Source organism: Diceros bicornis, chromosome 18 (genome assembly GCF_020826845.1).
Source record: "Diceros bicornis minor isolate mBicDic1 chromosome 18, mDicBic1.mat.cur, whole genome shotgun sequence".
NCBI lineage: Eukaryota > Metazoa > Chordata > Mammalia > Perissodactyla > Rhinocerotidae > Diceros > Diceros bicornis.
This window is the reverse complement of record NC_080757.1, coordinates 25,476,574-25,490,526: the sequence shown is the minus strand read 5'-3', so window position 1 is coordinate 25,490,526 and position 13,953 is coordinate 25,476,574. Positions and strand designations below refer to the sequence as shown.

General features: G+C 37.7%; 1 protein-coding gene across 11 annotated transcripts in view; it reads right to left on the bottom strand.

Moving 5' to 3' along the window:
• Nucleotides 1-13,953, bottom strand: part of ACACA (acetyl-CoA carboxylase alpha) — a 277,171-nt gene that overhangs the window by 76,456 nt on the left and 186,762 nt on the right. For all 11 annotated transcript variants that reach the window (XM_058560445.1, XM_058560443.1, XM_058560444.1 and 8 more), the window contains 2 exons: nucleotides 11,414-11,569; nucleotides 9,358-9,504 (listed from right to left, as the gene is read on the bottom strand). In XM_058560445.1, coding sequence (XP_058416428.1) covers nucleotides 9,358-9,504; nucleotides 11,414-11,569 — 303 coding nt within the window. The remainder of the gene's footprint in view (nucleotides 1-9,357; nucleotides 9,505-11,413; nucleotides 11,570-13,953) is intronic.

The following is a 13,953-nucleotide window of genomic DNA, read 5'->3' as shown; positions in this document are numbered from 1 at the left end:
GTGAAAAAAATGACACTATAGGATTAAGGGCTAAGGACCAACAAAAGGCAATATGTAGCCTGAAAGGGGCAGTGAGAGGGGGCGGGTTTACAGTCCAATGAGCCTCAGGCTCTGCTTTTTGGCCCTGGCAGTACTACAAACATCTCTCCCTGACCATTGCCTCACTGAGGCACTTATCAACCAAGTGGTTCTAGGCACTTACTGCAAATTATGTTTTCATTAATATAGCCATAAATCATTTTTAAAACATTTAATTTCAGATTATTTTTTGATAACAGAACATTCCAGTTAGCAGGTTTCTTAGGTTTAGGGTTACCAACCTTAACTAATTACCTTAAAGTGAGAAAGAGAAGAGGATCAAAAGAGCTACTGTGAACAAGCTAAGAACAAGCAGAAATAAATATCTGTTTTCCTTACACAAGTTCTAAGGAAGAAAATATTTCTTTGGCCATAGTCTAATTCTGGAATAAACATGTGCAAGTGAGGGAGGAGGGAAGGGGAGGATAAAGCAAGCAGAAGAGAACAGTCTTATTTAACCGTTTTTATGTGGGTAAAATGATTTGTGCCACAGTATTTCCATAAGAAGTGGGACCATTATTTTCCTGTAGAAACACATTTGGTTTGAAAAGTATCACTGGACAGGACGTGAAAATCAAACCGAATGAATTATTCACAACCTCCGATCAGAGGTGATCATTATTTCTGATGCTCCAAACAGTGATTAGGATTCTGCCCTGAGATGTCATTTTCTCGCTGAGTAACACCAGCGATACAGAAAGGCATTAGCTATCTATCCATATATATATTTTTTCTCCTGGGAGGACCTTGGTTTAATGTTACTATAACAGATACTAAAAACATGATAATACTAACATTTATTCTGATGGTGCCCATAAATGCCATTAGTTTGACACAAAGTGTCAACACTAATCATGACCCAAAATTAACACCAAAATTGACATCAACATTAATTGTACTATCAGTGTGAATAGAACGTGCAAGTGCACACATGCACGCATGCACACACCCCGTATTTTCCAAAGCTGCTGTTACTACAAAATAAAACAACAATATTAAGCTCAATAAAGAAATTGGAAGGGAAAGCTAAGGGGCAAAACAGGACAGGATTTTGTTTTTAAGGATGTAAGAAGCACCCATCAACTTGAGCTGTGCTGTGGGAAGCAGAAAGGGAAATCTTTGCCATGGTTGCCTTTCTTATATCTCCTCCCTATGAATTTAGCTGTAATAATATCTTTCTGTATAGACTTAAATACAGGCTAGACTGTGGCTGAGATGTTGAAGCTTTATTTTCCATGCTAAAAGTCTAAAAGTTGAGTTTTTCTGCAACGCCTCCAGTAGCTATTGTTCTACTACTGCTAATGCCAGGAAGATGACCATCCTGCAAGGCCCTGGAGCAGCAATACAAAGAATCCTAGAATGTTAGAGCTGAAACGGACCTAAGCATCACCTGCATCATGAACACGAGAAAACTAAGACCCAGAGAGAAGGATCTGAACTTGAGTTCCTTTACAGACACATAACAAAGTGTTACCTTTTTCCCTTTCTGTACCTTATATGGACTATTAAATCTTCACTTTTAATTAGTTACTATCAAAAAATAATTATAGTTTTGACTCATTAGAATCTCATGAAAAAATCATATTTGATGAAATATTAGAAAATACTGTGTTGGTGTTAACATGTGTATTTTTAAACCATAAGGCAATGCAGTATCTGACTTAATTTGTGCCATTCAGAAAAACCATGCTAAAAAAATGTCAGTGCCTTTTCATATTGTATTATCTGTTGGATATCATGTTCCATTGCCTAGTGTCGTATGATCACATAAAAGACCTGAAAACAATTTTCTTAACAGCTGAAAAACTCTTTTTTCATGCTTGGATAATTCAAAAATGGCTGAACAAACTTACCTCAACCCTTATAAAAAGCAATAAAAGGGTAAGAAAATATCATTTTTAGAGCCAGAAATTTTCATCCCAGAGGTAATTCTTTGAAAATGTTACCAAAGATTAGAAATAATAATTTTAAACAGGGGAATTATTTCTCCTTGTAATATTTATATATATGAAACCACAGTGACTTTATACATATATGTGCAATGCTTTAGTAAACATACCAATTTTTTTAAAAACATGCAATGGAGCACATACAAGCCAGCATATTTGAGAAATGGGGCAGAGAAGTAATTGGTTGATATGGAAATTAACCAAGTTGGCCTACTACAGTTCAAGAAGCCTTGCCCATTAATCACATAAACGAATGTTGAACTCTGATGCTCCACACTACACCTCATCCTCTGGTGTCATCTGTTGCTGTCCTGATGTTCATTATTGCCTCTAGTTGGAGCCGTAAAGTTTCCTGACATAGGGTACTATATCACATCCTTTTCCAGTAAAATCTGAAACCTTAAGATGTATAAAAATGCTGGCAAGTACATCCTTTTGTTTAAAGGCTATCTCTAGAACTTACTTTTGAAAGGAACTGAGGAGCCATCCACAAGTGCTGCTTTATTCAACCAATGGATGCATTAGGATTTCCAAAGTCAGTCAAGCTCATTGGGCCTTGGTTTACTACTAATGAAATGAGTCAAAATCAACTAATCAACCTGATGAGAAATCTCCAACACCAGTAACAGTCATTCAGCAGGAATTCTAAGAAAAGTATACACATCAGAACAGTGTTAGAAATTCAGTAGAAGTAATTCCATGGCAGGAAAACCTATCTTTCAAAATTAGCTTCAATATTTTTCTAACAAGGGACTCAACTTTTGTTCTGAGGATCATTTTAGACAAATAATTGTAGCCAAACATGCTTACTTAGAATCAAGATGAAAGAAGAAAAGCACATAATTTTAAATAAAACTATCTTAGCACATATTCCATAATATATCTTTTTCTATACTTGAGATTGCTATCTTGCTAGGCCTAAAAGGATTCAAAATTGGTTTTTTGAAGACTTGATGAAAAACAAGGCAAGCACAAATTATGAATGTTTATATGTAATCAGTGGTATGCGATACTTTTCTGCTGAGGATCTCAAAGCACTTAAAAACATTCTCCCATCTTCAGGGATAGATTGGTGGCAAGGACCATTAGTCTCTTTTTATAACTTGAATAATCAGTGCACAGACCACAGTCCTGTTTTTCAGATCTGCTTTTCTCAGGTCTATTTCAGAGCTCAGCTTCAGCATACTACAATACAAATATACCTCTTTTCCAACACATATCTAAAAGACTGACGTGGATTCAATTTCCACACCCAGCATGAAAAGGTACACTGATTTCAAAAGAACGAAACAAAAGCGCAGTAAAATACGTCCAAATTAGCTTCATATTCATGGAGCTATTGTGAGGTTAAATCGAGTAAACAATATACAAAAGTCTAACGTTAAACTAAAAATATTTTGGTTCCATGTGAATGAGAAATGGTCAGCCCTTTCCTTACTCAAGCCCACGAACATACACACTCTCTTCAGTCAGAGTCTCAAAGCATAATGGGTTCCACTAGAATTTGAGTCCAGAATAACCCAAGCAATTCCTCTGAGCGTATGGAAAATGTCAAGCAAGTGGATTAAGACAGAGGGTTATGGTGGTTTTTCTAAAATAAGAGGTCCTTTGGGTTAAGAGGTCCAGCCTAAGAACTGTCAAAATGGATCTGCTAATTAATTTCTTCCAATCTTTTAGGCTTCCATAAGCTTACCAACTTCGTTTCCCTATACAACTCCTAAAACTTTTTTTTGTTTTTACACTCAAATTAGAGATTTCAAAGGATTTTAGCATGACATAAGTGAGGAGCAATGTAAAAACGGCAAGATTTGTTTAAGCTGAGTCAGTATATGCAGGGATATTTGTCACATCACTCTCCCTATTTTTCTATAAATTTGAAATCTTTTATAATAAAAAAATTAAAGAGACGCTTATGCCTTGGTGGAACTGGACATTAGCACATTGCCAACAATTAAACAACAATTAAATATGGGCAAGGTTGAGCAGTTCTAGAACTGAATTCCTAATCCCCACGATACCCACCATTTCGCCCTCAAAAACAGAGCAGAACTGAAACCAACATATCAGTCATGATGGCAGCTAGTCTTTACACTTTAATTTACACTACTTTTTTTCCTCCTTGATTATCCTCTTCCTAAAAAAATGTTTCCTGTAAAAATGTGTAGCGCCATGATGTAAGGTTCAACAGATCTCCACCCAAAGGGTTAAAAATGCAATCGCATATTGTAGGAAGACTAGGCAAAGCCTACCATACCAACTGAAAAAAAAAAAAAAAACGGAAAGATACCACTGGATTTGCCTCACCAAACAGGGCAATTCAAGAGGCTTGTCTGAATGTTCAACTGCTGAGAAGGAAAAACCCTGACACCTAGTGCCCGTTTGAAAAAATGAAGCCTTCGAGCCACTACAATTCTTAAGTGTGGTAGTGTGTATGGAGGTGATCATCAAACTGCATTCAACTTGGAATATACTTATCTCCCAGAAAAATTATAAGGAAAAAATTTAACACCATGCAAGAATTCCAGTCTCTAAGTACCAATCCTTTTGAAGTATACATCCTGTACTTAATTACTGTAACTGCTTCTAAACACAGTGCCTCCTTCTCATCTTATTTTTCCATTATGACAGAAGTGATGAGTGGGAATGGATGGGTTCACATTATTAAAAAGCTCACGTTCCGAAATAGTAAGGAAAACAGGGTCCTAATTTCTATCCACACTAAAACTGCTATAAAAGTTGCCTCTCTATCATATCTTTTATCATTGCCCAATTTAGAGATTCATATTTAGTTCACAGAGCTGTTAAAGGAAATACAATAAAAGAATGCTAATTACATTTCAGAACAAATAAGAACATAGTCTCAAGAAAGCTAGTGTTTTCTTTCTCCTACCAGACAAAGTTACGTTGTTCTCTGTCAAGTCAGTTACAGCCCTTGGCTTGATCTTAGCCTGAGCCTTTTAATAACAGGATTTAGTGCGAAAAGCAGCTGCACTGGATTGTGAACTGTTACTCAAAATGTTCCCACCTGCAATTACAGCTTCCACCAAATGATCAAAACAGATTAGCAAACTGGCAGGAAAATGAAAACAATTCCTCCAAAATTGGAAGTGGTAAAAGTAGAACTGTTGGTTAGCTGCATTTCTTCTGTATCCAGGCTCTACAGCACACATTCATCTAGCTGTGTATTTACATACAGTGCCCATCACTGTAGCATCATAGCAGCTCGAAATGAAATCAGTTTAGTCTATGTTGCAATCACATTTTCCTCAATTTTCATCTTTACATGAAACTATTTTAAAAAATCCTGGACAACTCATCTTTGGAGCTATTTGAAAGTAACATAGTTTATAGATTTGGTCTACATCTTTTTTTATTTCTACTCTAAATTCATACCAAACACAATGCCATTCAAATCTGACAATGAGAAAAATGCGTTCTATACCTTTCATCATGCATAAAGTGGCATTCCTTCAGTTACATCTTTCTTGATGGGGAAGGGACAACTAGGAAAATAAAAAGGAGAAAGTAGCTAACACTGCATCAGAAAAGCTCTTTCTCCTGCTTTTAACACGGGCACAATGTTCAAAATGCAGGTCACATCTCTGCTGAAATAGCCAATATTCTTCCTCAAATGGCAAACAAGTTACCTAAAACTAAATGGAACTGAATTGTTCCAGGTCCTGGTCCCGTCACCATTTTACCTATTTACTGTCCTGGAAAAAAAACAGGGAAGAGAGACTGGCCACTCATATAGCTGATGGTCTGATAAGTGCAAATTTCTGCCTTTGATTATGGGGAAAAGCATCTCAATTCATGGAGAAACTGCAGGAATCTCTTGTTTTACCTTTATTCCTTATATCCATGTGCTAGCTTTTAAACCCAGAAACTCCAATCCTTCAAGGTAATGCAATATCACCCACAATGATGACCTGGTAGAGCCGTCACCTTTGGAGAACACCACATTATGATGATTTAATGTCTATGTAGCATCAATGCATTTACATTGAGCCTTGGCTCTCAGAACATTAACAGGTCAATTTTTTATTCCTTCTTTAATAAAACTATTTCTCAAGGCTCTTGTTCAGATGCCCATTCTCTTTGGGACAGGACAGATTTGCACCAAATCTCATCAGCATGGCTCTTTTCTTTCCCCTCATATCATTCTTGGGATAACATGTAGAGTGCCGGACTCATGACAAACTTGTCTCTCTGGCCAAAGAAAATTAAACCGCAATAGCTGAAAGTCAACTTGCCCTGATAAAACTGGGCTCAGCATGAGGAAATACATCCTACTGACACCACGTCACTTCTTAGGCATAGCTGTCCCTCAGAGTTCTGACTGCTAAAACTCCATCTTTAGATTGCCCAGTCTCTCAGCGGACATGCTCCACTGTATGTTCAAGCTATTGGTCACAGAGTTTGATACTAATACCCCAACCTCACTCCTGTCATGCAATGCCCTATAATCTAGCTATGGCCACTGACTGACTTCACTAGCCATCCCGGGCATTAGTCACTAACTCTCATGAAAGAACATCAGTCTCACTCCTTCCGAGCTCAACACTAAGAAACAGCAAGCTAACACTCAGCCTCAATCCCAGTCAAACATCTGAAGAAAAGGAAAAGAGAACAAAGAAAATAGGCAACTACGGAGGGAAAAGAGTAGAAAAAGAAGAAAGCGAGAAGTGACCAAAAGCAAAAAAAAATTTTTAAATACTATTAGATTTCTAGATTTCAAGATTATTAAAGCACTGGGCAAAGAAAAACACATGGTCCTTATACTGACTCTACTACCCGTACAGTCCTCTGTGGCTGTTTTAGACACCCCTTTCCCACAAAGGTTTGTTGGGTCTTAAAAGGGTTAAAAAAAAACGTTTATTTTTTTTTTTATTCTTTTGTGTGTGTGCATGTGTGTGTGCGTGTGGGTGTGCATGTGTGTGTGGTCTTTGGGTACAGAGTCCTGTATAATAAGACTATTTGTATTCATACTGGCAGAGTAAACACTACATGTTCATGCCCAGGCAGCTCTGTGCTTGTAATTTCAGCAAGAACAGAGCTCTGTCCCTCTGGGACTTCTTCCCCCAGTCTCCATTCGCTCAAACACAGAATGAGAGCAGAGAGAAAGCAGAAGAGAAAGATCATGGCAAGAGGTTTCACACAGCTCTGCAGATAGCTTTCACACGGCCAAAATCTCATTTTGTGTTTTAATTACATTAGTTAAAACCATTTTTCTCTCAGCCCCATGTTCACAAGAGTGCCTTCCATTCCTGAAGACTACACTGTTCAATGAATGAGAATTTAACTCTAGCACAATGAAGCTTTTCTTTGCTGTTGAGGGGCTCACGAAGTACACACATGCTACACACAGTGGCACAAACCTCTGTTTTGACTTTGTGTGTTAACGAGTACACATCTACTCTCATCAAAATTCTATGCATCCTTTCTCCCTAGCCTCTTGCCTTTGCTATTTATCAAAGTGTTAGATTAGAACTCCTACAAGTCTGATACTCTCCATCTAGTCCAACAGTTGCATCCATCTTAATACCAAATCATCTACTCTTGGCATCCACCAGTATACTTACTGAAACAGCCATATACCTTGTACACATAGTAAAATTTTTTGAAAAAGATACTGCATAAAATGGAAAAACTGCATGTTATCTTCAAAGGTCTACCCAGCTTATTTGTGGTAAACACCCAGGTAAAGATTACTCCTTCTACGGGCCGGCCTCGTGGCTTAGCGGTTAAATGCACACGCTCTGATGCTGGTGGCCAGGGTTCGGATCCGGGACACGTACCAACGCACCGCTTCTCCGGCCATGCTGAGGCCGCGTCCCACATACAGCAACTAGAAGGATGTACAGCTACCACATACAACTATCTACTGGGGCTTTGGGGAAAATAAATAAATAAATAAAATTAAAAAAAAAAATATTACTCCTTCTAAGAAAGGCGATTTATCTAGAGGTTATATCTAAGGTTGAAATAAAAACATATCTCTTTTTAGGTTTATTACTGTTGTTATCATTATTGTTATAAACTGTACATTAGAAGCATAGTTAAAAGCAGGAAGAATCTCAGTGCATACAGGAGGACACAAGGTATGGGGCAGAATATGACTTTATATCATTATTAATAATTCACTGTAGAAGAGAGGACTCCAAGGCTAGAAAATGCATTCTTGGATAATGCAGAAATGGGTTTTCTGTTACTTTCTTTTATGTTTAAACCCTTGGTTCTGATTGGGCGCCTTTAGGAAGAATATATTGACCATGCTCACAACAGTGCCAGGTTAAATTACCTGAGCATGGAAAATGTACCAAAAATTGTATATTAGTATGCAAATAAGTATCCAAATAAAGAAAAACATCAAGGTAAACAGTACTTTACATGATTTTATTATAGTAAATCTCAAAATTTCAAACATATAAAAAAATAGAAGAAGCAATCTATTTCTATGTATCAACCACCTAGCTTCAATTAACTCATGACCCATCTTGTTTCATCTATACTCCCACACTGACCCCTCACTGTTTGAAGCAAATCCTAGACATGTGATCATTTCATCTGTAACTATTTAAGTACGTATGTCCAACAGAAAAAAATACTTTTTTTTTTTTTTGTGTGTGTGAGGAGATCAGCCCTGTGCTAACATCCGCCAATCCTCCTCTTTTTTTTTTTTTTGCTGAGGAAGACGGCCCTGGGCTAACATCTGTGCCCATCTTCCTCCACTTTATATGGGACGCCGCCACAGCATGGCTTGCCAAGCAGTGCGTCGGTGCGCGCCTGGGATCCGAACCAGCGAACCCCGGGCCGCCGCAGCGGAGCGCGCGCACTTAACCGCTTGCGCCACCGGGCCGGCCCCAGAAAAAAATACTTTTAAAAAAAAAAACAACAGGGCCGGCCCCATGGCTTAGGGGTTAAGTGCGCGCGCTCCGCTGCTGGCGGCCCAGGTTCGCATCTCGGGCGCGCACCGACGCACTGCTTGGCAAGCCATGCTGAGGCCACGTCCCACATACAGCAACTAGAAGGACATGCAGCTATGGCATACAACTATCTACTGGGGCTTTGGGGGAACAAAATAAATAATTAAAATAATGAAGAAAAAATAAATAAAATAAAAACAACAATATTCACAATCATATCTAAAAAATTAACAATAATTCCTTGATATTCAGTCAATGTTCTCTCTCTAAAGAATTCCACCAACAAGACTACTATGCTGCTTATGCCACTTGGATCTTAACTAATACTATTTAATGACCAACTCCACGGAAAGCTGGTACTGGTGAGCACAGTAAGAAATGGGGGGAGCAATCTGACTACTTGCCTCATTTCCTCCTGGAAGCCTGTTCATGTGGACCAGTTGACCTTGATCATCCAACACGAGCTCAGTATACGTCAGCATGTCAGAAGGCAGAGGGGGTGATGGAAGGAATGCTTGAGTGGACATAGACTCCCAGAGTTTGATCAGGGACTAGTGGAGGAGAGAAGTTCGACTTATCAATGACAACTAGCATTTCAACATGGACAAAAACAAATACTAAGATTTGGTCAATCTGGTTTTGCTCTTTCTTTTCCAAGTATTCTGCTGAGTGTCTAAGCATTAGACCAAACTCTCAGCTCTCATTCTCAGTTAAAATACATTTTTAATTATTTTTCACATCATGTTTTTCACATGCCAGAAATCAGGCACTTTTCTAGCAAAGTCAAACTACTGAGTGATTCTGAATCAGCACTAGAGCATTAACAAACACAACAGACCTAACAATATCCCAGGAAAATTAAAATAAAAAACTAAGTAAGTAGCATCAATCCCTCTTTAAAAAAGGAAGAAAATCTAGAGAAACTTGGCAGAAGACGAATAATCAGGAAAGTGACATGACACTCAGCTAATACAAAGAACATCCAACAAGGCAAGAATTAAGTTTCTATTAGAGGTTCAAGGGAATCATCCTCCTTCTAACATCTTTTCAGAGCTACAGGCCCGTACGTGAGAATTAGCTCACTAGAGGTGTATGACTATTCGTAAATGTGCAGATCAATTCTGCTCAAATCTAAGAAAATAGACAGACACACCTATCCATTTTAAAATCATTGTGATTTCGTGAACATGATGTAATCTATGCAGAAATAGAAGTATAATGATGTACACCTGAAATTTATACAATGTTGTAAACCAATGTTACTGCAATAAACAAAAAATAAATAAATAAAATCATTGTGATTTCCATTTCCAGCTTCATATTACTGAAACAAATCCCTCATGAAGTGGGAACTAGTTCAGTTGTTTCTTTGCTTGCCTCAAAGCAATATTTAAAGCCAATATGACTCATTCATACCTATATGTTCTAATCATGGTGTTTATGTCTATTCCATACGAAGATTTAGATAGAATGTGATTTCTATTTATAGCACTGGCGTTGGGGAAAAGAACCAACAGTCAACTCTTAAGCTAACAATTTCAGTAATACTGAAATGAAGATAGCTATGTTTCAAGAGAGAGAAATTGTAAACAAATGGTTACATAAAGGAAATCTGTATTTGTGAATTACAGATAGACTATTTACCAAGACCACAGATATTACTTTATTAAAATTCAAATGTGCTAATACTGGTAGTATTGACTAGGAGACATGGAAAAATCCTATATTCATAGATTCTTTAAGGACAAATTCAGTATTCTTTTGATACCTTATTCTTTATCTGTTGTATTTTTTGCTGGTGATATACTTTTCTTGCCTTCTATTGATAGAAGAAAAATCTGCAGCATAGAGATGATTCACCATACAGATCAAAGGAATTTATTTTCATATAGAGGATGAGATTCATAATGTCATATTTTCTCATGCTAGTTTTTATTCAGCTATAATAAATCTCCCACAAAAGAACTGATATTTTAAACTGTGTACCATGAACTCTATATCCATTTGTATATGTTATCTATATTCAGTCTCATCATATTAACCTAGGCTATCAACTAGGGACTTGGGTTATCTTACAAAATAGGAAAATGAGAACTAGAACTAGTTTCAAACCTCTTTTTTAATATGCATAATTTGAATATAGGCTTAGGAAATATATACCTGAACATAACTCCTCACACCGGTCATTGTAAAGTGCTATCACAGGCATGCAGTCTCAGATTACTCTCTTCTACTCAAGAGAGGCTTCTATCCTCATCATTCCTGTTAATTCATAAAGAACTATCCAGCATCTGAGGTGGCAGTCACCAAATCCCGAATGAGACAGAAATGAGAATACTGTCAAAATATTTCCTGTCCTTCAGGAGTGCCCCATTTCAGTCTAAGCTGCATCTCATGGAAATTCACAAGAAACTTTGCCTCTCTGCAACATGTCAGAGCCCCCTAGTTATCCACCCTTACCTGCCGAAACATCTCTGGAATATCATATATATATGTTGTCCCTAAGGACTGTGCCTGGAATCTCTTTGATTGAAGCAGGTCTTTGGTCACATAAGGAGTGTTGATTAACATTCCATGCAATGGTCCCTGTTTGTCACCATAGGCCTGAAACATGATCTGTAAGAAACAGAGGATGGCATGGGGAGTTAAGAGATAGAGAAAAAAATCAGCTGCTTGGAGGGGCTTTTTTCACAAATGTTATTTCTTGGAAAATATTTTGGGTGGGTTGAGTAGCTAAGACACGCCTCTTAACATTTGATTTTTAGTGTTCTCACCTCTCTACAGATTAACCAGCTCCAAAAAATGGTATGTAACCAACCCTACACCATTTGCTGTTCTCACTTTTGGATTAGTTGAAATCAACAAGAAAGCATCATGCCATCATGAATTTCATGCCTCAGAGGCAGACTGACAATGCCTGCCTTCCAAGGTGTCTTGAATCACATATATTCAGAAATGAAGTACGTACAGTCTGAACTAACTAGTCTGAGCAGTCCTAGTATTTAAGCTGAGGAACAGCTATGCACTAAAGAGAATTCTGTTCTTTCCCCAATGGTAGAAAGCCAGGTCAAGGCTCTACCATATCATCTGTGCTTCAGTCTACTTGATTAGAAGGTGCCTCCTAAGTATTATTAGCCACACAAAGGCTTCAAAGATTTCCACCAGGGGGCCGGCCCGGTGGCGTAGTGGTTAAGTGTGCGTGCTCCACTTCGGCAGCCCAGGGTTTGCAGGTTAAGATCCCTGGCACGCAGTGATGCACTGCTTGTCAAGCCATGCTGTGGCAGCGCCCCATAAAAAGTAGAGGAAGATGGGCACAGATGTTAGCCCAGGGCCAATGTTCCTTAGCAAAAAGAGGAGGATTGGCACCAGATGTTAGCTCAGGGCTAATCTTCCTCACCAAAAACAAAAACAAAAACAAAAAAAAACCAAAGTGTCTGCCAGAAGTGGATTTAATCCATCCATCTAGCTAGTTAGTCTTATTAACTTGTAAGACATAGCCTATAGTAAAATATACTTTATTAAATTATATATACTTATATAATATATATATTTACTTCCCCCCATATACTTTGTCTACAACTAGGGATCAGCCCCTGTAATACCTATACTGTCACATAATGAAATCACCACACCAGTTTTTAATCATTTTAACTCAAATATTTCTAGAGGAGTACTTCATATTCCATATATTTAGATAGTTTTATTTGCTTATGAATATTTATAAGGGATGCCATTATTTCAATTAAATTAATATTTATTGAGTGCCCAGAGGTTGTATGACACTAAACTAGGCACTTTATGCATGAATACATAAGATACAGATTCTCTATGCAGTGAATACAAATGGAGATAGGGATGTAAGAATACGTGTGCATGCCCACACATCTGCTCGGGCTAAAATATATAGGCTTAAGTCTACTAATTCATTAAGTCTATTAATGAATAGATTTGTGGACCTGATATATAGGCCTAAGAACAGAATTAAATACTTTCCTAAACCCTGGGTACAGTTCAGCTAGATGAATCTTTAGCCCTTTAGCTCAGAGGAACACTGTTGACTTGTCAATTAGGTCCTATTCTGGGAAAAACTTGTCTGAGGCTGCTTAAAACCCCACAGAATGGAGCTCCCAGTCCTCTTTCAGACAACAAGTGGTGAAAGTCACCAGGTGGGAGGCAGAATTAGAAATGTCTTAGGAATGTGAGAGGTAGAAATAGTAATGTTTTTAGAGATTCAAAGTGTTAAGTGAGGCCAGGGTGTTAGTATGAGAAAACTGGACTCAGAGGAGATAAGTCAAATCAAAATCAAAAAAAGGAATAAAAGCAGCAGGTTCGTGGAACTACATTCTTGTCTATTAGGAGAGATAAGACCTGTGGGTACAGGGTTTGAGATTCAATTTTGCCATGGTCTAGAATGAAGTTAGGCTGGTCATAGTTAAGCAACAAAACTGTATGGACTGAGAAAAGGGGTTGGAGAAAGGCTTCTAGGCACTTTTTTGCTGGTGGGAATTTAAAATGGTTACAACCATTTTAGCAAACAGTTGAGCAGTTTCTTATAAAGTTAAACATATACTTATTATGACTCAGAAATTATACTGTTATGTATTTACCCAAGAGAAATGAAAACATATCTACACAAATATTTGTAAATGAATGTTCACAGCAGTGTTATTCATAATAGACAAAACTGGAAAATAAAACCTCAAATGTCCATCAACAGGTGAATAAATATAAAAATTTTGGTATATCTGTAAAACAGAATACTACTCAGCAACGAAAAGGAACATACCCATAATCTACGCAACATGGATGAATCTCGAAAACATTATGCTGAGCAAAAGAAGCCAGGTACAAAATAGCACATATTGTCTAATTTCATTTATATGATATTCTAGGACAGGCAAAACTAATCTACGATAATAGAAACCAGATCAGTGGTTGCCTGGGGCTGGGGCTGGGGCTGATGGCTCTACCTTTAACTGCAAAGGAGAACAAGGGGACTT